The 27,479-nt window shown below is 42.5% G+C and overlaps 1 protein-coding gene across 1 annotated transcript in view; it reads right to left on the minus strand.

The window, feature by feature from the left end:
- Nucleotides 1-27,479, minus strand: part of LOC124613672 (hexosaminidase D-like) — a 322,676-nt gene that overhangs the window by 176,642 nt on the left and 118,555 nt on the right. The window contains exons 2-3 of the mRNA XM_047142389.1: nt 5,166-5,304; nt 4,894-4,967 (exon numbers count right to left, since the gene is read on the minus strand). Coding sequence (XP_046998345.1) covers nt 4,894-4,967; nt 5,166-5,294 — 203 coding nt within the window. The 5' untranslated portion in view covers nt 5,295-5,304. The remainder of the gene's footprint in view (nt 1-4,893; nt 4,968-5,165; nt 5,305-27,479) is intronic.

A 27,479-nucleotide genomic window follows, 5' to 3' on the forward strand; every position in this document is an offset into this window, starting at 1 on the left:
CTGACAGAATTACAATGTCGTCAGCAAACCTCCAATTTCTTATTTCTTCTCCATATATTTTAATTACTACTTCAAATTTTTTTTTTGTTTCCTTAACTGCTTACTCAATATGCACACTGAATAACATCGGGGATAGGCGACAACTCTATCCACTCCCTTCCCAACCACTGCTTCCCTTTCATGCCGCTCCACTCTTATGCCTGCCATCTGGTTTCTGTACAAACTTAAATAGCCTTTTGCTCCCTGTATTTTACCCCTCTCACCTTCAGAATTTGAAAGAGAGTATTCCAGTCAACATTGCAAAAGCTTTCTCTAAGTCTACAACTGCTAGAAACGTATGTTTGCCTTTACTTAATTTATCTTCTAAGATAAGTCGTAATGTCAGTATTGCCTCGCCTGTTATAACATTTCTATGGCATCTAAACTAAACTTCCCCGAGGGTGGCTTCTACCAGTTCTTCCATTCGTCTGTAAAGAATTCGTGTTAGTATTTTGCAGCTGTGACTTATTAAACTGATAGTTCGGTAATTTTCACATGTCGACACCTGCTTCCTTTGGCATTGGAATTATTATATTCTTGTTGAAGTCTGAGGGTATTTCGCCTGTCTCATACATCTTGCTCACCAGATGGTAGAGTTTTGTCAGGACTGACAATCCCAACACTATCAGTAGTTCTAATGGAATGTTGTCTATTCCCGGGGCCTTGTTTCGACTTAGGTCTTTCAGTGCTCGCTCAAATCCTTCACGCAGTATCATATCTCCCATTTCATCTTCACCTACGTTCTCTTCCATTTCCATACTATTGTTCTCAAGTACATCGCTCTTGTATAGACCCTCTATATACTCCTTCCACCTTTCTGTTTTCCCTTCTATGCTTAGAACTGGGTTTCCATCTGAACTCTTGACATTCATACAAGTAGTTCTCTTTTCTCCAAAGGTCTCTCTAATTTCCCTGTAGGCCGTATCTATCTTACCCCTCGTGAGATAAGCCTCTATATCCTTACATTTGTCCTCTAGCCATGCCTGCTTAGCCATTTTCCACTTCCTGTCGATCTCATTCTTGAGACGTTTGTATTCCTTTTTGCCCGCTTCATTTACTGCATTTTTATATTTTCTCCTTTCGTCAATAAAATTCAATATTTCTTCTGTCACCCAACGATTTCTATTGGCCCTCGTCTTTTTACCTACTTGATCCTCTGCTGCCTTCACTACTTCATCCCCCAAAGCCACCGATTCTTCTTCTACTGTATTTCTTTCCCCCATTCTTATCAATTGTTCCCTTACGCTCTCCCTGAAACTCTGTACAATCTCTGGTTTAGTCAGTTTATCCAGGTCCCATCTCCGTAAATTCCCACCTTTTTGCAGTTTCTTCAGTACTAATCTACACCTCGGGCATGGATGAGTGTGATGTCCTTAGGTTAGTTAGGTTTAAGTAGTTCTAAGTTTCTTGGGGACTGATGACCACAGCAGTTAAGTCCCATAGTGCTCAGAGCCATTTTGAACTATTCTACAGTTCACAACCAATAACTTGTCTTCAGAGTCCACATCTGCCCCTGGAAATATGTTACAATTTAAAAACTGGTTCCAAAATCTCTGTCTTACATTACATAATCTATCTGAAAGCTTCTAGTGTCTCCTGGCCTCTTCCATGTATACAACCTTCTTTGATGACTCTTGAACCAAGTGTTAGCTATGATTTAGTTACGATCTGTGCAAAATTCTACCAGGCGGCTTCCTCTTTCGTTCCTTTCTCCCATTCCATATTCACCTACTACTTTTCCTTCTCTTCCTTTTCTTACTATCGAATTCCAGTCACCCATGACTATTAAATTTCCGTCTCCGTTCTCTGATAATTTCTTTTATATCATACGTTTCATCAATTTCTTCGTCACGTGCAAAGCTATTTGGCATATAAACTTGTACTACTGTGGTAGACGTGGGCTTCGCGACTATCTTGGCCACAACAATGGGTTCACTATGCTGTTTATAGTAGCTTACCCGCACTCCAGTTTGTTTTATTCATTATTAAACCTACTCCTGCATTACCCCTATTTGATTTTGTATTTGTAACCTTGTATTCACCTGACAAAAAGTCTTGTTCCTCCTGCCACCGAACTTCACTAATTCCCACAATATCTAACCTATCCATTTCCCTTTTTAATTTTGTAACCTACCTGCCGGATTAAGGGATCTAACATTCCACGCTCCGATCCGTAGAGCGCCAGTTTTCTTTCTACTGATAACGACGTCCTCTTGAGTAGTCCCCGCCCGGAGATCCGAATGGGAGACTATTTTACCTCCGGAATATTTTACCCAAGAGGACGCCATCATCATTTAATCATACAGTAAAGCTGCATGTCCTCGGGAAAAATTACATCTGTAGTTTCCCCTTGCTTTCAGCCGTTCGCAGTACCAGCACAGCAAGGCCGTTTTGGTTAATGTTACAAGGCCAGATCAGTCAATCATCCAGACGGTTGCCCCTGCAACTACTGAAAAGGCTGCTGCTCCTCTTCAGGAACCACATGTTTGTCTGGCGTCTCAACAGATACCCCTCCGTTGTGGTTGCACCTACGGTACGGCCATCTGTATCGCTGAGGCACGCAAGCTTCCCCACCAACGGCAAGGTCCATGGTTCATGGGGGGTAATGTAATTATTTAGTGAATTATTTAATATTTTTTTGGGAGAGAAATCCATCAGATAAACAGATAGATAATACGATAGTACGTACTTCTAATTTTCAGCTACAGATTTAATTTTATGTAGAAATTATATTAATGAGTATGTTGGAAAATCGTACCAACTGTTAAGAAATAATTTGTAATCGTCTGGGCTTGCTGTGTAATAAATGTCTTTCAATGACGGAGTAAATTTGTATGTCCACTTACGCTGGTTTGAGTATTGTTCTTATTTTAACTATAGGCATCATCATGTTATCTGTCATAGACCATCTTATAAACTTCGGTACATTTGTTGGATTACATGTGAGTTACTTGTGAATAACATTATTTTACATACGTTTTCAAGTCCTGACTTTCATCGTTGTTTCTGCTGTCGTCTATTTGTTACTGATAGTATTTTTAAGTTAATGTAGCAATAATAATCAGTTTTGTAGTATATTCTGACTTCTCGTTTAGTAGTGGGCAGCAACAAATCTCAGACTATAGTTGTTCTCCGATATTAATACTTCTGTTGTTATTTGTTTACTGATCATATTCTTCCATTGTTATTCGAGTAGTAATCAGATTGTGTTATGTTCTGAAGTTTCATCAATAATGGTCAGAAATAATACATTTGAAATTTCGTCGTAGCAAATTATGTCAGATGACCAGGGATATCATATGGTTACGTCTGCTTGTTAACAATTCTATCAGTGATGTTATTGGATTATATTGAATGTCTATCTGTGGAATTGCCTACGTAAGTTAAGTTTTGTCTCTGGTTGTATTGCGGTTTATCCAGGAGCTTGGTGGATAATGCCAATAAAGATTTGTAGTAAGTGTTTATATTTTAGGCCAATTTGTTCGTTGAGGTTTAAACGTGGATAGTTTTTTGTGTATAAATATAACTCAAATGCCTCCAACAAATTCATCGTCGGTCCTTTTGGTGTCAGGTACAAAATATCAACACCATTTTCCAAAGGGTCTGTTGTGTGTCGTTCATATTTTTCCATGTAGTCTAACATGTTCTTTACATTTAGTGGCGAAGTTTTTACCTGTTTGTCTTATGTAGAATTTTAACAGTGTTCGCAGTGAATTTTGTATATACCTGGGTTTGAGTGTATTGGTGGTTTCCTGTTGTATGACTGTATTTTTGTTTTGATATTATGTTGAGTTTGGTAAGGAAAACGTAAATTGTTGTTTCTTAGTAGTGCACTAATTTTGTTCGATATACTTCCCAGGTATGTGGTAGATACATACGAAATTTTCTGTTTTATTGGTTTTTCTGTGATGAGTGTTATAGTTTTACGTCGCGCCGGTTTCGTATATTTGTTATGTAACTTCGTGATTACTTGTGAACTGTATTCAATCTGTTGTGCCACGTATTGCAGGATTCCAATTTATTTTTGTAAATTGTTCTGTTCTAGAGGCCGGTTAATAATTCTATCGATCACGGTGTGAAAGTATGCGTAAGAGTATTTGTGTGGTTTCGGGTGCCAGGAATTTGCACTGATAATCTTATCAGTTGTTTGATTAACTTCTAATGATTGGGATTCACAGTCATAGAGTGCACATGGACTTAAATGTGTGATAGATTATTAGAACGATGGTAACATCGACAGTTCAATACATATTTAACAACATATTACGATGTAATACGTGTCGTACTCATCGGATCTTGTGGGAGTCTCACAGTCAAAAGGCTGCATTTTGATGACGACATGTACTCATGTCAGATAGTTTTATATTCTGACAAAATGTAACTTTTGCAGTGTTACTTGAAAATCGCCGTAAGGCCGAAATTGCAATAGTAACAATAAATATTTTATAAAGTCAACGGTAACTATGATGTCTTTTAAGAAATTATCAGTTGTTGTTGGCTTTCGGTATAATTCGAATCAGTTCATGAGTTCTGTTACTCTTACTTATGGTGAAGTCGAGGAAGTTGATTTTTGTTTGTAGTTCCATAATCAAGTTCATTTTGGGCTGCAGAGTGTTCAGAGCTGCGTTTGTGTGTTCGATGTTGTCATATCTCTCAATTGAAGGTAGATTTTAAGAACAAGGATACGAGTATTGGAGCTGACAGAACCAAATAGTTTTGCCAATACCTGAGGTATCGATAGTTTTCTTTCTTTACTAATGAACCACGTATCGAACGTCTCTTTATTTTCTTTTTTTCTACGATCCTGTGCCCCTAGTGGTAGCAAAGGAGACGGTAACAGCCTGTGGGACGCACCTGGTGATGATCTCGACGTCGCGCAGTCGCTGCAGCAGCTGCGGGGGCGGCGGCGGAGGTGGCTCGGAGACGGAGGCGGCGGCGGCCCTGGAGCCCTGCACGAAGCGCACGCTGCCCGCGCCGACGTCGGCCGGCGGCGCCACCTGCGCCAGCGAGCGCGGCCGCGGCGCCGGGGGCGGCGGCTGCGTGTGCTGTGGGGGCGGCGCGGCGGCGGCCTGCGCCGGGGGCGGCTGCTGCTGCTGCTGCTGCTGCGGGGGCGGGCCCGAGCCGGCGCCGGCGCCGTAGTGCAGCCCCAGCAGGCCGAGCGCCACCAGCGCCAGAGCGCCCACCAGCGTCGGCTTGCGGCGCCACGACGCCACCCCGCGGAACACGCGGCCCGCGTACGTCGCCGCCACGCCCATCGACGGGCCGCTGAAACACCGCGAACACGAACACTATACACCGCGACACTCCTAGCGGCGAGTCGAGGGAAAGGTGAGTCGTAAGTCTCCGTACAAATGGTGACAGTGGTGACTAACGAGGGATGAATCGAATGACCCCCTACCTGAAACTTCCTGGCAGATTAAAACTGTGTGCCCGACCGAGACTCGAACTCGGGACATTTGCCTTTCGCCGGCAAGTTATCTACCATCTGAGCTACCGAAGCACTACTCACGCCCGGTCCTCACAGCTTTACTTCATCCAGTATCTCGTCTCCTACCTTCGCAGGAGAGCTTCTGTAAAGTTTGGAAGGTAGGAGACGAGATACTGGCAGAAGTAAAGCTGTGAGGACCGGACGTGAGTCGTGCTTCGGTAGCTCAGATGGTAGAGCACTTGCCCGCGAAAGGCAAAGGTCCCGAGTTCGAGTCTCGGTCGGGCACACAGTTTTAATCTGCCAGGAAGTTTCATATCAGCGCACACTCCGCTGCAGAGTGAAAAACTCATTCTGGACCTTCTTATCTGTTACGAGTGGTACTGTCCGTCATGCAGCGTACAGCGCAACGCACAGAATGCAGATAATCCACGACAGCGTGACAAAAATTATCAGCAATTTAAAAAGACAAGCTGATCTGGAAGGGCAAAGACGGCAATAGATGGACCTTATTTATTTAGCATATGGCGCTACACACATGGACACTTATGACATTATGAAATTATTTGATAAAATACACTACGAAATACGTAAGTGAAGGATACAGATTCAGATAAAATATAATACACAAACACAATAAAAAGTAACATCACAGCAGATATTTTGCGTTACACAAGTCTTCAGAGTCTGACGTCCAAATTGGCGATCCATTCGAGACAGGGCGGTGTGGCGTTGAAGAAGTCAGCCCGACTACCCTGGTAGGCTCTTAATTCACAGTCCTGGGCGGTGTGCTGTATTGTTTGATTAGTTGACCCACAGTCACAGCTAGAACTGGGAAGCTTTCCCCACTTGTGTAGATTGTGCGCACATAGTCCATGTCCTGTTAGAATTCTATTTTGGCTTTTCCATAGCTGTCGTGGAAGTTCAAAGCCCTTAGGTTTCTCTGCTGGACAGATAAGTTCACGGTTGTCAGGGGAGGCACTATCACTCCAGCTCTCGCGCCACTTAGTATCCATGCTGAAGTTGGCAGCTGACAGTTGTTTGGCCAGTCTTAAAGGGGGATTTCTGGAGCGGAGTCGTATTCTTTCGAAAGTTGGGACATCTTCATGGTTAGGAAGTAGGGGGTTATTCATTATTTTTGTGTATTCCTTCGTCAGGGCTTCCTGTCTTCGCAGGGAGGGTGGAGCTATATGACTAAGTGTAGGAAGCCAGTATAGTGGGGTAGTTTTTATGCATCCAGTTATGGTTCTCATAGCAGCGTGGGTGTCCACCTTGTTTACATGCTCGCTGGTTAACCACGCTGGTGCACAGTACTCGGCTGCAGAGGTTCGTAGTGTGTCTGCTGCTGCTCTCCAGTTACTGCTGCAGAGCCTCTGAATGAGGCTGTTCCGGAGCTTTTTTTATTGGATACATTTTCCAGGTGTCTTTTGAAGGATAATGTCCTATCTAGAGTGAGCCCCAGGTACTTTGTATGTGGCTGATATCGCAGTTGACTGCTATTCAATGTACCTTCAGCTCATATCCCGCCATTCTGTTGTTCAAATGAAAACAGCTGACTTCAGTCTTGGTGGGATTTGGTATTAGCCTCCATTTGGTGAAATACTCACGCATTTTGTTTAGGTCAGTGTCTTCAAACTGCTTGCTTTGGATAGCTAGGGCCATATCATCAGCATACCTGAACTTCCTTGAGATGGTTGAACCTGCCATGCAATTGTAGCATCCTATGATACCGTCTCTAGGAATCACATTAGCATTAGTCACCAGTTTGGCAAGTTGTGAGGAGACTTCGGTGCAAGGGGGCAGGCAGCCATACTCATGATACGGAATGCATCAAATATCCCGAAATTAGGACAGTTGTGAAGTGAGAAACGTAGAGAGCATCTTTAAACCAATCTTAGGCTTGCAATTTATTAGGCTAAATTGCTGTATCCAAACAAAACGCTGGTAAGAAAAATCTCATTGCTTCCACTGCACTGGAATGGGCAACAGCTGCAAATTATTGTGTTCTGGAGCACAAATGCTATTTTATTCTAATATTCCACTCGGATATATTCTTTGTTTAATGGGAACCCGATTTGGAAAATTTAGGTGGCTTCAACTTCATGCATTTAAGCACAAATACTGAAATAAAATACATCCGCAAGTACCGGGAAGTTATAATTAAATTTTCCCTATTTAATAGGTTACAACACGGAAACCAATTGCCGTACGAGTACCAAACTTGGTAGCATTAATGTCAAGGACATGGGAAAGAGAAAAACGGTAGAATCAATTCAACTGAAACACTTTTAACGTGTTGCTACGGTACATCATACCATTACATACCGGTCCATTCTTGCTACAAAATGGCTCAATATGGCGCCCATCAGTGTCCAGAAGAGTCTGAAAGCGCAGGAGTGCATACTGCACAGCAGAACGGAGTATAGTGGCTACCTCTCTTGATATGCTGCGCTTCAGATTAGCAAATGTGCGAATGTTCCTCTCGTATATCTGTCATTCATATAGCCCCACAACCATAAATGACAGGGAGTGAGTTCAGGTGATCGTGCCGGCCAAGCATTTGCAAACGATTGGCTGGCAATTCGATCGGTGCCAAATGCTTTTCGGAGACGCAGGTGTACCTCACGAGCTATGTGCGGTGAGGCCGCATCTTGCATCAAAACTACTGAGTTTAATGCGTCTCTTTACAGTAGGGTTGGAGTGACGTGCAGGCGAAGCATATAGCAGTAACGCTGCCAGTCATACCGCACATCTTTGGTCCTTAAGCGTCAACAGGTTAAAAAAAGGGGCCAATGTTAAACGTAGCTGTGAACACACTCGACAATTCTGTGCGTTCACCTCAAACGTCACAGAAAAATGAGCTCCGTCTGTCTATAGGATGGTTCAGGGCCAGTCCTCGTCAACTTCAATCCTTGAGAGGAAATGGAGAGCGTAGTCAACAGGTCGTTGCGCGTCCTGTGGTGCATGCTGCTGTACAAACTTTATCTTGTACGGATACCATTTGAGAATCGTTCGAAGCACGAAATCGTTTATATAGATGAGAAACAGCACAGAGCCTATAACAATACCTTGGGGAACGCCAGAGATCACTTCTGGTTTACTCGATGACTTTCCGTCGATTACTACGAACTGTGCTCCCTCCTGCAGAAGGAAATCACCAATCCAGTTGCATAACGGACACGATATTCCACAAGCACGCAATTTGACTCAGAGGCGCTTGTTAGGTACGGTGTCAAAAACTTTCCGGGACTCTAGAAATACGGAATCAGTTATAAATCCTTTGTCGATAGCACTCAACATTTCGTCTGAGCAAAGATCTAGTTCTGTTTTAAAAGAACTGTGTTTTCTAAACCCGTGTTGACTGTGTGTCAATAGACCGTTCTCTTCGAGGTAATTCATAATATTCAAAATCCTGCTGCATATCAAAGTTAATTATACGGGCCTGTAATTTAGAGGATAACTAATATGGTCTTCCTTGAATATTAGTGTGACCTGTGCAACTTTCCAGTCTTTGAATACGGTTCTTCCGTCGAGCGAGCGGTTGTATATGATTGTTAAGTATGGAACTATAACATCAGCATATTCTGAAAGGAACCTAACTGGTATACAGTCTGGACCGGAAGACTTGCTTTTATTCAGTGATTTAAGTTGCTTCACTACTCTGCTTCTAAGTTGCTCAGATTGGCACATTGTTGTTTCGAATTCCGGAATATTTACTTCGTCTTCTTGGTGAAGGGGTTTCGGAAGGCTGTCTTCAGTAACTCTGCTTTAGCAGCACTGTCATCGATAGTATTTCCATTGCTGTCGCACACGGAAGGTGTCATTATCTGTTACACTTGCGAATAGCACGTGAGAATACCAGCTGTCTGAGAGCCTACCAGAACTCTTCAGGATGTCACGTACCGTTAATTCCAAAACCTCACGCAGGCTTATGTTTAACAAGTCGGGGTTTTTATTTTGACATTACTGTACATCTATTCGCTACCGAATTGTCCAACTGTATGACAATGACGAAAACTTTCATTTTAACTACGAACTTGTATTAACTTCACAACTAAATTTTACTTAAAATTAGAACGGCATATCACAAATTTAGTAGAACTCAATTCAAATAAAAATCATTCACTGCAATTATTTTTAATTTCAGTAGGTAAGGGGCAACTTTGAATACGTGTTCTACAAAGAAACTACATCAGAACAAGTCGTAATTCACCACCAACAGCTGCTGATAAAAATTTCTCTATTATACACCCAGCTTCTGTCCACAGATCATCATCGAATATCACAAAATATATGCAACAGCTTATAAGGCGATATAAAATCAAAGGTGTCAGAAAATATCAAATTCACAATCCGTCATTGTTGTCACCTTCTTAAAAGTGTTGTAAACTACTTTCTCTCCTTTGGCTTATAGCTGTTTTTTCTAGTTGCCACTTCCACAGAAACGCATTATTATGTTCGCTTATCATTCCCCAATTATGTTGCAGGTACTATTTCAAGTACCTTAATTTAATTTCAGTTTGGTCTCGAAATGGGAAAGTTATGATCGTTTATGCGACGAATAAATTTGTTAGGTCATCGTCAGTGTTTTATGTTGTGACTGACCATTCGCAACTTTTTACAAACACAACTTCTATTGATGTAAGCTCACAACGTTGATGACTGATCAGCAAACGAAAGGTAACAATTTCGATTTGCAAACAAAAGTTCACTTCTAATTTTCCGAAAAGGTTCGTGGTAACAGACACACACGCTAGTAACAGTCCAATTCAGCGACGAAGGCGTAATCTTCAACGATCGCAGTACACGAGGTCGGCATCCAGCGTGAACTGAACATCGGGGCTGGTTCTAGCCCTTAAATAGCAGTCTCCAGCCAATCAGGTTTTGGCGTAGTGAGACTTCCTGTAGGCCGTGCCTTGAGCCCTCCCTCCAGCAAGCAGTGCTCGGAATGTCTGTTTCCATTATCTTGTATGTAAATAGCCGGTGTTTACCATGGTGCTTTTGGTACGCCTTGGGCACAGACAGCCTTGTCCTCTGTGGTGTAATATGGGTTGCCGGCCCTCAGGGGCTACCTTGGCTCCGCTTTAACATTTTATCCCTCCAATTACTCTTACTTTGCAAATATTTTCGAAGAATAGCAGCTGCGGACTGTTCTTGATCACTTTATTTCATGGTGTGAGCGTTTCCATTTTCTGTAGTACTCTTACTTGAAGGAGTGGAAATATCACATTCATCGTTTTTTAAAAAGAGTATTAATTTCACGCTGAAAATGTTTAAACCTTGCGTGGTTGTTTCATTATTGTTTCTAAGTCTCCCTAAATATTGTCTCTTCGGTGATGACTGCAGTATTCATCGTGTTTGAAGGTCAATAGTTATTCACAATTCTGGACAAGAGTGCCAAGTATTCCATTATCCATGGTGCCTTTACTTAATGCCTGCGTCGTTGTATATTCCCCCGTTCGATTGGTGTAATATCGATCCCCTCTCAATGTCATTGCAGACGTCACCACTGTGCGCACAGGTGATATCTCATGTACCACTTTTTCAGTGTTATATGTAATTGTGTTGTGACGCTGGCAACCTAAAATTTTAGTTCTGAGATTCACATTCTTTAAATTTGTAAGTATGTGAATAAATTGCTACTCTTGATGTTCCCTCCACCACTTCTTTCACACATTAAAATGATTAACAAAACACATCTTACTTCAAACCGAACAGCAGTCTTCCTTGAACTGAGATACTTTCCCTCTAGTTTGTGTCCGCCTGTATAATGATTAGGCCAAGATTTTTAGCAACGACCCCGAACAGTGTCTTCGAAATGCTTTGTTTTCGTCTGAACTTTGCCGTGTCTCTAATTTCTTGCGCTAATACGAAAGCTGATCACGAATGATCGGATGAATACAAATTTCTGCTTTCTTTGAATTTTAGCAATGGAAACATTACAAACTGTGTAGTTTGCCGATGTGGCGCACACTGACAAAAACCAATACCTTTAGGTCGATCATCAATGGCAGAAGTGTTGCATCGGTGTACGAAGAACGCGCAACGCGACCCGCCTCCAACTGTAAGCAAAAAGTCGCGTTGCGGTCGTGTTGTAGTTCCGTTGTGCCAGAGGGCGAACCGAACGAGGTGGCGCAGTGGTTAGACACTGTACTCGCATTCGGGAGGACGACGGTTCAATCCCGCGTCCGGCCATCCTGATTTAGGTTTTCCGTGATTTCCCTAAATCACTCCAGGCAAATGCCGGGATGGTTCCTTTGAAAGGGCACGGCCGACTTCCTTCCCCTTCTTTGCCTAATCCAATGAGATCGATGACCTCGCTGTCTGTTCTCCTTCCCCAAACAACCCAACCCAACCCAGAGGGCGAACTCCGTAGCAAGTCGCAACTCGCTGCAAGTGGAAACAGGCGTGGGCGCAAGTTTGAGTCCACTCTATTCACTGACACGCACACCTCCAGATGTCAGACACTCAAATCGGTACCAACGGTGTCGGCAGCGTATCAACCGTAACACCGGTTCAGTTCATTCTGCGTGCTGTCGTCCAGTAGAAGATGCGTATACGCTAGCTAAAAGTAGCATCAGAACTAAGGAGTACAGGGAAACCCCATCTGTTAGTAACAAATGCGAGGAACTGTGGTGAGTTGGCAGAACGTCGGATCGCCGTACTGAGAGACCCGAGCTCGAAACCCACTGACGGCGATTTCTTTTAACAATTTACGCAATAAGTAGTTGAATGGGAGAACATTTTACTGACATGAAAAAGTACGTTTCGGAGTTTGTAGCAATGTTCTTTTGGAAATCCGCTTTCGCTTCGTTAGCTGAAAGTAGAAAACCTATAGAGTAAATTTCTATAGATAATTGTAAGTAGGCTGTTTAGGTGTTTAGGTTTTTACGTTGGTAACGTCCACTAGCGCTCTGTATGAAAATCAGTGGCTGTGCTGTGTGCAGTCTGTGGCTGGTGGGCATTGTTGGATTATTCGCCATTGTAGTGTTGGGACGTTGGATGTTAACAGCGCGTAGCGCTGCGCAGTTGGAGGTGAGCCGCTAGCAGTGGTTGATGTGGGGAGTGAGATGGCGGAGTTTTGAGAGCGGAGGATCTGGACGTGTGTGCATCAGAGAGTGTAAATTTGTAAGACTGGATGTCATGGACTGATACATATATTATGACTTTTGAACACTATTAAGATAAATACATTGTTTGTTCTCTATCAAAATCTTTCATTTGCTAACTATGCCTATCAGTAGTTAGTGCCTTCAGTAGTTAGTGCCTTCAGTAGTTAGTGCCTTCAGTAGTTAGTGCCTTCAGTAGTTAGTGCCTTTTATTTAGCTGGCAGTAGTGGCGCTCACTGTATTGTAGTAGAGTAACGAAGATTTTTGTGAGGTAAGTGATTCATGAAAGGTATAGGTTATTGTTGGTCAGGGCCATTCTTTTGTAGGGATTATTGAAAGTCAGATTGCGTTGCGCTAAAAATATTGTGCGTCAGTTTAGTGTCGATCAGAGTAAGTAAAGAGAGAAATGTCTGAGTAAGTTTGTTCTGCTCAGCTGTTTGAAAATCAAATAATGTTAGAGGTTTATCAGCACAGTAATTCATTAATTTTTCTAAGGGGACGTTTCATAATATAACGTCTATCTCTATAAATGTACGCCGTAGGTTTGCTACGTTCAGCTAACGAAGCGAAAGTCAACTACCAAAAGAACATTGCTACAAACTCCGAATCGTCATTTTACATGTCAGAAAAGTGTTATCCAACATAACAATTTCACGGTTAAACTGTCAAAAAAAAAGTCGCTATGAGTGGGTTTCATACTCGGGTCCTTCACTACGACGACCCACCAATTCACCTATGACAGTTCTTCGCATCTGTTGCTAGCAGATACGCTTTCCCTGTACTCCGTAGTTCTGGCGTTACTTTCAATTAGCCTTTACGTATCTTCTACTGAACGACAGCACGAACTAAATCGGTGGTTTCGTTGATACTCCACCGACATAGAACGTTTAGTACAGATCGGAGTGTCTGACTTCTGGAGGTTTGGGTGTGAGCACCTGCACCATCCGGGTTGGAATGGCTCTGAGCACTATGGAACTCAACTTCTGAGGTTATCAGTCACTTAGAACTACTTGAATCTAACTAACCTAAGGACATCACACACATCTACGCCCGAGGCAGGATTCGAACCTGTGACCGTAGCGGTCGCCGGTTCCAGACTGAAGCGCCTAGAACCGCTCGGCCACTCCGGCCGTCGGGTTGGAATATGCAGTGTCTGACGCGCGGGTGGTGACATTTTAGGTGGTCTGCTGCGAACTGGCAGCGCGGCGGTGTGCGTGTCAGAGCCTGGGCATTAATTAGGCACACGTGTGTGTATAATGCAGTGGCGCGCCGGGCCCCACGTGCGATGCACGTCGACGGTGCCGCAGCCAACCGCACCGCACCCCGCTGCATGCAGCGCACTGTGTCCCGGCACAGCCCAGGACGCCGCATGTCGGCTGACGGCGCGCGGGGGCGAAAGCCGAGAAGCTGCTCGCCCCAGCGGCCCACACACCTACGCCGGGCGCCTCGACTCCTCCATACTTAACACGGGCACAGCTCGCCAGCGGTCATACTCGGCGGTACAACACTCAGCTATCTATCTCAGGCGCCGTGTACACGGAAATGGAGCGGTGCGGACGTCCAGCAACGGTGAAGCGGGGACCTAGGGCGAATATGGTGCGGGCACAGCAGGCTGTGCTACGGAACAGTGGCAAATATAACTTGAACCAAATAGTAACCTAACTCAGCAGCGAATAAAGTATTTGATACTTCCATTTCAGTTTAAAAAGGAGAATAAATAGAGCAAAGAGTATTAATGTAATAATTAAGCCTATGGCGTACAGAATTATATTTTGCAAATACATACAATGAACTTTATATTGTACTAATCATCTTAATTGTATGGAATTGTTACCAAAATCTCGATAAGTGCTTCACCGATTCACTTCTGTTTTTACGTGATACTCTAATAACCGTTTGGGCGGACATAGGCTACACCCTTTTTTAATATGTATACACACTGTATAAAGGGGAAAGATTTTAAGCAAAACTCTCGGAAACTTCTTGACCGATTTACCTCAAATTTTCACACGATGATGTACGAGGGGCGTTTGAAAAGTCCATGCACAGTCCGAGAGATGGCACCACCGGCAGGTATCGAGGTCGTATTTAGTTAGTAGCATCTTTGGAAAGAACGCACACCAGCTTTCAGCTATATTGGTCTATTTCTTTGTGTTTGGCATTCGTGTCAATCAAGGAAGTCGAGTGATTCTCGCAAAATGGGCGAAAAAGAATTTCGTGTGGTGATTAAACATTTTATGAAAGGCAAAATGCCTCAGGAGACTAAAGAGAAGCTTGATAAACATTACGGCCACTCTGCACCTTCGATTAGAACAGTTTATAAGTGATTTCAAAATTTTTCGAGCGGCCATATGGGCACAAGTGATGCTGAATGTTCTGGACGCCCCGTGGACGTAACGACTCCAGAAATCATTGATAAATTCGATGATATGGTGACGGATGACAGACGAGTTGAGGTGCGTGATATTGTTAGTGCTGTGGGCATCTCGAATGAATGGGTACATAATTATTTGCATAAACATTTGGACACGAGAAAGCTATCCGCAAGATGGGTTCCGCGATTGCTCACGCTTGCCCAAAAACGGAATCGTGTGAAGTGTTGCAAGAATGGTTTGCAGCTGTTCAAGAAGAATACGCAGGACTTTAAGCGTCGTTTCGTCATTGTGGATGAAACATGGATACATAACTATACTCCTGAGACCAAACAACAATCTAAACAATGGGTTACCAAGGGAGAATCTGCACAAAAAAAGGCGAAGACCATTCCTTCGGCCGGAAAGGTTATGGCGACTGTCTTTCGGGATTCGCAAGGGATAATCCTAATAGACTATGAGGAAAAGGGTAAAACTATTGCAGACGCATATTATTCATCGTTATTGGACCGTTTGAAAACCGAGCTGCAAGAAAAAGTCGGCAATTGGACCGCATAATGTCCTTTTCCATCACGACAATGCACCAGCACACATCTCAGCAGTTCTGGTCGCAAAATTATTGTAATCAGGATTCCAACTCGTTTCACATCCCCCCTATTCTCCAGACTTGGCTCCCTTGGACTACTATTTGTTCCCCAATTTGAAGAAATGGCTGGCGGGGCAAAGTTTTTATTCAAACGAGGTGATTGCAGCAACTAATAGTTATTTTGAAGACTTGGACAATTCCTATTATTCGAAAGGGATCGACAAATTAGAACGACGTTGCACGAAGCGTATAAATCTAAAAGGAGACTATGTCGAGAAATAAAAAAGATTTACCCCAAACACGTAAGCAGTTTTTATTTTTGCACGGACTTTTCAAATGCCCCTCGTAATGAGCATCGGGACCGACATAGGCTACACAGAGTGTTCGGAAATTGCCGTTACACACTTCTAGGACGTTCAGAACAGGAAGCCATGTCCTGAAACGTACCGTTTTCGTTTTACGACGCTTTCATTTCAGATCTTCAACCTAACCACTTCTGCCAGAGGAATCTCAATTACGAGTGACCCAGAACAGTTATCAGGTAGCAACTCAAAAGAAAACATACTGAGATATCCCTTTTCACTTCAGCACATTTTTTGTATAAACAATTAAACATTACGCATCCACACTATTCCAAAGCAAAAAAGAACCCAACAACCCAACACACTATATGTATAGAACGGTAGTGACTCAAGACTGACGTTAAGTGACATCAAGTGACCGTCTGACGAAGTATAAGTCGTCTGCTCTATTGCATACCAGCTCAAATAACTTTGAGATTTTCTTCTTTCCTTCAACAGACTCTGTCGTAGATGGGAAACGGTACGCTTGTGGACATGGGCTCCTGTTCAAAACACTGTTGTTACCAAAAATCTCGAAAAATGCTCGGTCGATTTACTTCAAATTTTACCCGGTCCTCTAATAAATATTCAGACGGACAAGAGACACAATTTCTTTTTTTATATACCTGGTATAGAAATATGTATCTAACATATAATAGGGAAATGTTTTTGGCAAAAATCTCGACCGATTTACTTCAAATTTTTGCATAACAATCTACTAAATGCTCTGAAGACATAGGCTACATATTCTTCCGTTTTCCATGTAAGTGTCACATATATTTAAGAAATACGTAGTCCATATCTATCCGAAAGTATATACGCATCGTGTAAAAATTTGAACTATTCGGGATTTTTATACAGCAGTATAGATATTCCTCTATAAAACTAAGGAGGAAACATTATTAGCAAAAATCTCGACAAGTTCTTGACCTATATAGTTCAGATTTTTACATGATACTCTAATGTACTTCCCAGTGCACATAGGCGACATATTTCTTTAATATATGGCGATTCGGCTTAGATCGCTCAAAGTGGTTAGTGAATCACGTCGTCCATAAAAAGCCCTTTTTAATCCATCCAAGGCATGTTCCATAGGGTTCATGTCTAGAGAACATGATGGCCACTCTAATCGAGCGATGTTGTTATCCTGAAGGAAGTCATTCACAAGATGTGCACGATGGAGGGCGCGAATTGTCGTCCATGAAGACGAATGCCTCGCCAATATGGTTGCATTACCGGTATGGGGATGGCATTCAAGTATCGTACAGCCGTTACGGCTCCTTCCATGACCACCAGCGGCGTACGTCGGCCCTACATAATGCCACCCCAAAGCAGCAGGGAACCTCCACCTTGCTGCACTCGCTGGACAGTGTGTCTAAGGCGTTCAGCCTGACCGGGTTACCTCCAAACACGTCTCCGACGACAGTCTGGTTGAAGGCATATGCGACACTCATCGGTGAAGAGAACGGAATGCCAATCCTGAGCGGTCCATTCTGCATGTTGTTGGGCCCATCTGCACCGTGCTACGTGGTTGTGAAGATGGACCTCGCCACAGACGTCGGAAGTGAAGTTGCGCATCATCCAGCCTATTGCGCACAATTTGAGTCGTAACACGACGTCCTGTGGCTGCACGAAAAGCATTATTCAACACGGTGGCGCTGCTGTCTGAGTTCCTCCGAGCCATAATCTGTAGGTAGCGGTCATCCACTGCAGTAGTAGCCCTTGGGCGGCCTGAGCGAGACATGTCATCGACAGTTCCTGTCTCTCTCTATTCGCTCCATGTCCGAATGACATCGCTTTAGTTCACTCCGAGACGCCTGGACACTTCTCTTGTTGAGAGCCCTTCCTGGCACAAAGTAACAATGCGGACGCAATCGAACCGCGGTATGGACAGTCGAGCCAATGTTGAACTACAGACAGCACGAGCCGTGTATCTCCTTTCTGGTGGAATGACTGAAACTGATCGGGTGTTGGACCCCCTCCGTGTAATAGGCGCTGCTCATGCGTGGTTTTTTACATCTTTGGGTGGGTTTAGCGACATCTCTGAACAGTCAAAGGGACTTTGTCTGTGATACAATATCCACAGTCAATGTCTATCTTCAGGAGTTCTGGGAACCTGGGTGATGCAGAACTTTTTTTAATGTGTGTACGATAGGAACTGCGTCACGCAATACACAGTTTTTTTTCTTTTTTTTTTTCGTTCACAATCTTATCATCCTTGGTCATCTGCACCAAAGGAGAGCAGCTACATATGAAATCCATTATGTAAGTGTTCATGGTGCCTCATATATTTCGTATTGAATATATACGTATTAAGTATAGTTTGTCACGTAATTACACAAAGAATATACTAACAAATTACTTATTTAACTGTGCATTCCACCTTTCCCGCTACAAATTAAAATCTTTACATACTGCATTTTGGTATAACTTGTGACGTATCTTACGACGTACTTCTGTCTTCTAGTGTAAACTAATCAACACGCTTGGAACAAATTCCGAACGAATGTCATGTCATGTCTGCTGCTAAAGATGCTAACTGTCGATATATTGTGACCAATATGTACAGGAAATTCTATTAAACATTGCAGGAATTAGACTTCAGATTGATTATTTCTCCCTTTGATAGTAGTAATTATCCAAATAAAATTGCTATAGGGTCATCCATAAAACGTTTTAAATACACAAGTGTTAATGCATTCAAATAATAAAAGTTACTTGTACAAATATAGAGCAAATATTAAAAAACAAAATTACATAATTATACACAACTTAACTATGAGTACAATCAAAATGACCTTATATACTGCTGTCAATGTTCTTTTGAATATATCGTCTGCAGTCTGTATCTGTACCACTTACTTTAATTATTTAAATACACTAACACATGTTATAAAATCATCTTATAAAAGATTTAAGAAATACACATTGGTTTGTGTGATTTTCGTTATCTACCGTTCGAACTTAACGTTATGTCTAGTTTCAGCGAAGGTTCACCGAATGTCAGAGCAATATGATGTCTTCGACGTGTTAGAACAGGGCTTCACAACATACGTGCTCGCGGAGCAAGCTGTGAGCAGCAAGGCTCGAGCACGGAGCAGCGCGAGCACGTTACCCCCACTACCGGAACAGTGCGAGCACGCTACCCCCACTACCAGACCAGAGCGGAGAGTGGAGAAAGTCACGTGGGGCACGTAACAGCTGCCGTCAGTCAATGTAAATCCGCGGCTACCTGCAGGGATATCACTCACGAATTATTACTGCGACAAATGAAACAAATAAAGGAGAATGTACACATGCCACACAATTTTATTAGCTTAGTGTATGCCTCTACATTCGTATTAATTTGTGAACTGTTACACAATAAAAGGTGTCACTGAAGTGTGGGATTCTCGGTTATCTTGTACTTTTTGCCCTTTACAATTGCGTCTATGTTCGGAGTAATTTTTCTTGTGCATTTTAGGCGCAGCGTGCAGTTTAAATTTCGATCAGACAATGCGTTTCTCAGGCGCGTCTTGTTACATTTCATTGCAGAGAACAGTTGTTCACAAACCTACGTGGAACCGAACATTGATATTATTGTACCCGCCAGTTTGTGCAAACGAGGAAATCTATCCTGAGGGAAGTGTCTGTAGAATTCCAAAATGTTGTTCTGAAATTTGTCTCTGTATTCTCTGTCACACTGCAGGTCAATAATTTCTTGCTGCAGCTCAGGACGAATCTCTTAAATATTCGCTGACTATGGAGAGAACAGATCAAAATCACTGTCTAGTGCTGCCAGATCTTGAAAGCGCTGATCAACTAAACTGTGTGAATAACGTTCACAGTCTTTGTGAACATCTTGCATGGATTATAATTTAGGAAAATGAGCTAGGTTTCCTGTTTCCAGCTGACTCACCCAAAGTGTCAATTTCATTTTAAAAGCTCGTATTCGATTTATGAAATGAGTAATTAGCAGATCTTTACCTTGTAGTAAAATGTTCGAAGCATTCAGATGGCTAGTTAAATTTGCTAAGAACGCGAGATCACATTCAAACGTGCGCAAGCATTTCCCCTCCCTTCCCTCCCTCCCTACTCCGCGACCTTGCACCTGCTCGCAAGCACGTGCCTGAGCAGACGCGAGTACTCGCGCTCAAAACCGGCCAGTTGTTAAGCCCTGTGTTAGAATATATCGACAGTCAACAAGTCCGGGATACCTAGAGTTTGAAAGTACACAGTGACTACTATGCCAGCTTGAAGCAACAAATATAAACGATAGATGCGCTTACGACTAGTCAGATGTGAGCAGGCAGTGTAGTAGGAAGGAAGTACTAAGTGTATTAATGATATTACACTGGTAGAAAGAAGTACGCGCTTTGTTATATCACATGTTATGCCAAAATACAGCATTTCAAGATTTTAATTAATTATTGCTGTTGTGGCATGCACAATGAAATACGTGTTTTGAAAACATATTCTGTGTTTCATTACGTGACACTCTGTATTTAATGCACGTACATTAAAAGACAAATGATGTACGATAGGCTATGTACACTTACTTTCCCAACGGCCTTGCCGCAGCAGTAACACCGGTTCCCGTCATATCGACGAAGTTAATCGCTGTCAGGCTTAGCTAGCACTTGAATGGGTGACCATCAGGGGCTGACGAGCGCTGTTGGCAAGCGGTGTGTACCTGAGCCCTTGTGATGGCAACTGAGCAGGTGCGTGACTAAGAAGTACCGGCTCCGGTCACGAAAGCTGCTAACGATGTGTGCTGATCACATGCTGCGCCATATCCGCCTCCAGTGACACCTATGGCAGAGGATGACAAGGCGGTCGGTCGGTACCATTAGACCTTCAAGGCCAGTTCGGACGGAGTTAATTATGTACAGTTACTGCAGTTTTTCTTCTTTGATGCAGATTACCCGAAGATGGCCAGATTGCGACCGAAAGCGATTATCAATGTAGAAACAAATAAGCTGTGGATTGCATGATGCAGTTTCTAACCCTTCTTAAAACTGTTCAACACCGCCTACACAAAATACACCGTCAGTGCGAAAAGTTCGTAGACTGATTTCATTCTTGGCGTGTAAATGACATCAGCGCAGTAACCACGACGGCAGCATCAACTAAAAATTGTAGGCAACGGATTTCGATAAGTTATTGTGAGCAGGCACTGTTAAATAGTGGACGTGCGGCCGCAGTATGTTAACGTCGTTGAGACACAAATCGCAGTTACTAAATCAAGCCTTCAAGACATTCTCCAGACCGTTATCAAGACGAGAAAACTGTGTGCAAAATTTGTCGTGCACACCTTGACTTCCGAACAAAAACAGCGGTACGCATCGCGCCTTTTTTGAAGTAAAATGTGCAGATAATTTTTTTCTGGAGAGAGTCATCACGGATGACGACACTTGTTTTTATCAATACGAACCTACCACAAAACGACCGAGTGCAGAAATTCACATGGAAGGTCAACGCTTTCATAACGTAATCTACATTCAATTGTCTCTCCGTGTTGGAAGGCGAATTAGTTCTCGTATAGAGGCTTCAGTAAATGGACACGGACAGCAGTTTACAGGGCTATCTTTTCATCGAGAAAGAAATCGTCGCTCGCTGAAAGTAGTGTATAAAAGTGGAGCTTTGCTTTTGATAGTGAGTGACAGCCGCCAGCCAATGTACCAAGCGTCGATCCTACATGTCGCTCGTCTCCTGGCTTTCGAAACTCCCTACAGGAACTGCATCGCCAGCGAACAGTGTTTTGGTTCAAATGGTTCAAATGGCTCTGAGCACTATGGGACTTAACATCTGTGGTCATCAGTCCCCTAGAACTTAGAACTACTTAAACCTAACTAACCTAAGGACATCACACACATCCATGCCCGAGGCAGGATTCGAACCTGCGACCGTAGGAGTCGCGCGGTTCCGGACTGCGCGCCTAGAACCGCTAGACCTCCGCGGCCGGCAACAGTGTTTTGCTATGCTCCAGTTACGCGGTACTTCATTCTTCCGCAATTACGCTAAACCTTTTTTATCTGGTTTGATTTACACAGCGTTGTTTTATTTTCACTTTTATCGTAAATAATGGCAAATTCGTCATTCCCGCGGTAACAACACGTGCAGTAATGCCAGCTTATCGATATCCATTGAGTCTGAAAATCCAGATATAAGGCACCGTTTCTTCGACAACATATTATCTATCATTTTGCTCTCTCCTATTCCTCCAGTCCTCGCCCCTCATAATTTTACTAATCTTTCCCTTTACCCACGCAAAATTCAACCTATGTTCCGTTAATAATATTGCTTTTACTGTATCATCAGCTGGAATAACTGCGTAGACAGTAACTGAAAGCAAGAAACAAAATTACTTTCTTACTTTATAATTTTTCCTTACAGGAAGAGTTATATACGACGCGTTTTTACGTGCAAGAATGCCCTTTCTTCATCTGTATCTGTTTATTACGTTACTCTTCAAAGATGTCGTCACAAACGCATATTAGTTTTCCAGGTACGTTCTCTGGACTCTTATCGCATGAAACGGTCGGTGCAGGCCATATAGTGCAACTCGCGCTCACGTTTGCCCAAAATATCTAGAGAGTCATGTATACTGTAAACTGTAGAGCGTCCCTAATTTGCTGTCTTGTACTTACACAGTGTCACCAACCAATGATATGTACGCGCTCGTAAGGTAAATGTCGTTCATAGCGGTTTCTCCGTCTAAATTCACCCCGGTTACTGCTTACTATTTTCACGCAGTGAGATTACTACTAGCAGCAGATCTTCAACAGATACGCAAGACGGTTCAAAATTCCCATTACAGGATTCTAAGGGTTGTGGAGGTGATTTCGTAGATGAAGCTTTTCTAAGAGACCCGCGTCCCGCAAATGTATCGTTCATGCAAAGTAAGTTTGAACACTGCATCACTTTCAAATCTCTCTCGCTTCCCGTTAAGCACACAGCGGTGACAATAAGTTCTGGTCTGTGTGCTTTACAGTGGCGACCCTGCTGTTCGTTGTACAAAGTGTACGTGTGACACATGCTTTCAGACACACGGTCCGTAAATCCTGGTGCGCGTCCGCGGACCATCGCAGTCAACCCTTCGAACTGCGAACGCACCAGTTCCTCGCAGCCGTTGTTGTATTCAGACAGAGATGTTACGTGATGGACTGAGGCGATCCGGCGAGCGTTCTTGGTACATGCGTTGCGCAACTTCCATTTCGTACTCTGCCGCGAAGCGGGAGATTTGAAAGTCATTCTATCTTCACGCTTATGTAACGTCCAATGTGTACATTTCCTGCCATGGCTTCCTCTACAACCCCCGGAAGTCCGTAACAGGAATTGTGAAACCCCTGTATATAATAAAAATGAAAGAGTATACCTTTGTGTCCAACATCTGAAGATGGGTGGTCACCCACACGAAACTAAAGGAGGAGTACAAATAAAAAAAAACAACAAAACAAGGATTGCCGGTTGCGATAATCTTTCCGTGTATTTTTAAAGAGGCTTACGGTAACCGACACACATTAGTGGGAAACTGAGAAATGGTTGAAATTGCATAGTAACTTTATGTAGGCATCTTTATAGGCATTTTTATGTTATAGGATGCAAATATGATTATCAGACGAGAGACTGAATGTCTAATGTTATATTTTAGTAACATAATTAATCATTACAAGGTGGAATTGACGCCTTTTGAAAATAAACGTGTAAAAGTTATTGATAACGCACACCTTTTCATTCACATTAACGTTATCTTGATTGCGTACAACGTATCACGTATTCTACATTTCATGGTACTTGTCCTTCATTCCACAACAAGAATCAGTGTCTGACAGTCCAGTCACTCGTCGTCTTGGCCGTCGTTCTTTGCAAGCCCACTTCAAAGTTTCTTCATGGAAGGTAGGTGTTCGTCCATCAGATAACGTTGGACATTTTGCAAATTCCTTGATTGTACTGGACTTAGCTGGAACCTTTACAGATGGTCGAATTTTCTCGTTTTGAGAGTACTATAGGTACGATTTGTTTTACTTACTAAAAATTATTCAACAGCCTAGATCGCATAAAATATTTCTTTATTTAAGACAAGCGGTTTCGACAGACTTTGCTGTCATCTTCAGGTCTTAAAAACCATTGTTATGAAACGTGTTTATTTATGCTGAAATGGTTCAAATGGCTCTGAGCACTATGGGACTCAACTACTGAGGTAATTAGTCCCCTAGAACTTAGAACTAGTTAAACCTAACTAACCTAAGGACAGCACAAACATCCATGCCCGAGGCAGGATTCGAACCTGCGACCGTAGCGGTCTTGCGGTTCCAGACTGCAGCGCCTTTAACCGCACGGCCACTTCGGCCGGCTATTTATACTGAACCTCACGCCAAGTTGTCAAATGGATAAAAATCAGCATATTATGAAAGGTTTGTCATAAATAAAACATTGAAAAACATAAAGCACCTTGCGCAAAAGGCCATATCCATATATAGGCCTACATCGCTCACAGATTCTTGTACCATCACAAAACCACGGTACACAGTAGCACCTTTGTTTACGTAAGCTGGACATACTCTCAACAGCGAAAATCCACTTTCAACAGCGTATATGGTAATTGTGTTGTACATTATACGCCGTACATAAGTTTTACATTATGAGTAACCACTATGACGTCACGCATAGTAAAAAAAATAACATCTGTCCCGTTTACTTAGTTTCTTTTTCGTAATGCTGAAATCCCTATCGCTGGACAAAAAACTGTGTCTTCCCACTGGAATGTAAAGTTGAATTTTATTGAATCTCACGCAATCTATTAGGTACAATACAAATCTGCTGGGAGTGTCGTTATTATGAACTGAGCAGTCATCTGAGAATAGACGAACTTTGGTATATTCTTTGGTTACACGTTTATAAAGTAATTTATATATGAGGGCATTTCATTTAGACTCTTCTTGCCTTCACCCTCATGGTAGGAATATATGGTGCCTGTGTCAGTCTTTATACTGTGTGTGCAAAATACACTGACAGTGGAGTGCGTGTACAAAATATTAAATGATGTAGGGCGTCGTCACTGCTTCCATCTAAGCTTCATTTTCGAAGGAGCACCAGTCAAGAGTGATGGCTCTTTACTTTTAAAAGAACATCAGTCATTGACTGATGCCGCTATAAAAATAACACTGTTTCTACGATCTCACAGACTGTACACTAACTGATGGATTGACACCCGTGTAATGTCAGTTTGTGCAGTTACATATGTAGTACCCCAAGCAACATCAAACTCAGAATCACAAAATTACGCACTGATGCCCTTTAAAAACATACGATTTAATTAATACCTACACTTACTTTCCATGTTGAGAAATTCTGTGTGAATCCATAATGTAAAAAGAAATTTTGTTAAATCTTATAGCTGCTTTTAATGGTTGCTGTTTTATCTCATCAGTTATGTAGTTAATTGACCAGTCTCTATTATTAAGCTAGCTACGTTGTCTACTTGTCCAGACTGTAAAGTTTTTTGGGTACGTATTTCAGGGTTGTGACTTGTCCAAGATTTTCTTAATAAACGTTAATGCTCGCTGACACAGCAAGAACGATGGATGCAATTTTTATTCTCTATTGTCCGACATTTATACTTAAAGCGCAAAATTTCTCACGTGGCATTAAAATTGATGGTGACAGGATATCAATGATAAATTCGCCGATGACGTTGTTGTTGTTGTTGCTGTTGTTGTTGTCTGCAGTCCAGAGACTGGTGTGATGCAGCTCTCCACGCTACTTTATAGTGTGAAAGCTGCTTCATCTCCGATTAACTACAGCAACTTACATCCTTCTGAATCTGCTTATTGTATTCACCTCTTGGTCTTCCTCTACGATTTTTACCCTCCATGCTTCCCTCCAATATTAAATTCGTGATCCCTTGGTGCCTCAGAACGTGTCCTACCAATCGATCCCTTCTTTTAGTAAGGTTGTGCCACAAATTCCTCTTGTCCTCAATTATATTCAGTAGCGCCTCATTAGTTACGTGAACTACTCATCTATTCTTCGGCATTATTGTCTAGCACCACATTTCGAAAGCTTCTATTCTCTTCTTGTCTAAACTATTTATCGTCTATGTTTCATAGCTGCACTTCATAGAAATACTTTCAGAAGAGAGATCCCCCCACTTCAATCTATACTCGATGTTAAAAAATTTTTCTTCTTCAAAAACGCTTTGTTTGCCATAGCCAGTCTACATTTTATATCCTCTTCACTTTGACCATCGTCAGTTATTTTGCTGCCCAAATAGACAAACTCATATTCTGCTTTGAGTGTGTCGTTTCCTAGTCTAATTCCCTCAGCATCACCAGATTTAATTCGACTACATTCCATTATTCTCGTTCTGCTTTTGTTGATGTTTATCTTATATCATCCTTAACATTGTTATCCTCACAAAAAGGGAGGAAAAATTGCATGACCCGTTCAAGAACAGTCTACTGAGGACACAATACGGACAAAAAATAACCAAAGAAAGTAAAAGGTGTTGTCGAGAAGCAGATTCAAGGTTAGCGACAAACTTATCTAAATTGGGAAGTTCGTAGCAAACGACGTGAAGGAATTCTGTGTCGTTGCTACGAAAACAACGCTTGACAGTGAAACAAGGAGGACACAGAAAATACACTACGGCGCACAATGAGACTATTCTTCCTAAAATAAGTCTACTAATACCACAATCGTTCATTCGAGGAAAAAATCAGAGAATATACTTGTGCAGCACGGTACCGTATACAGATGAATCGTGGACTGAGGGGAAAACCGGGAATTAAGAGAATGGAAGAGGAGGAGGTATACTTGGAAAAGGCCGGGAGTTACGGGAAGATTTCAATTATATTACATCATGGTCAGACAGAGATTCCGAAATCACATACTGCTTTGTAAGGCGTACCCAGGAGCAGATATAGACTCAGATCACAATATAGTAGTGATGAAGAATAGGCTGAAGTTCAAGACATTGGTCAGGAAGAATCAATACGCAAAGGAGTGGGATACGGAAGTACTAAGGAATGACGAGATACGTTCGAAGTTCTCTAACGCAATATATACAGCAATAAGGAATAGCGTAGTAGGCAGTACAGTTGAAGAGGAATGGACATCTCTAAAAAGGGCCATCACAGAAGTTGGGAAGGAAAACATAGGTACAAAGAAGGTAGTTGCGAGGAAACCATGGATAACAGAAGAAATACTTCAGTTGATTGATGAAAGGAGGAAGTACAAACAAAATCAGGAATACAGAAATACAAGTCGCTGAGGAATGAAATAAATAGGAAGTGCAGGGAAGCTAAGACGAAATGGCTGCAGGAAAAATGTGAAGACATCGAAAAAGATATGATTGTCGGAAGGACAGACTCAGCATACAGGAAAGTCAAAACAACCTTTGGTGACATTAAAAGCAACGGTGGTAACATTAAGAGTGCAGCAGAAATTCCACTGTTAAATGCAGAGGAGAGAGCAGATAGGTGGAAAGAATACATTGAAAGCCTCTATGAGGGTGAAGATTTGTCTGATGTGATAGAAGAAGAAACAGGAGTCGATTTAGAAGAGATAGGGGATCCAGTATTAGAATCGGAATTTAAAAGAGCTTTGGAGGACTTACGGTCAAAT

The sequence above is a fragment of the Schistocerca americana genome, chromosome 4 (assembly GCF_021461395.2).
Source record: "Schistocerca americana isolate TAMUIC-IGC-003095 chromosome 4, iqSchAmer2.1, whole genome shotgun sequence".
Lineage (NCBI taxonomy): Eukaryota > Metazoa > Arthropoda > Insecta > Orthoptera > Acrididae > Schistocerca > Schistocerca americana.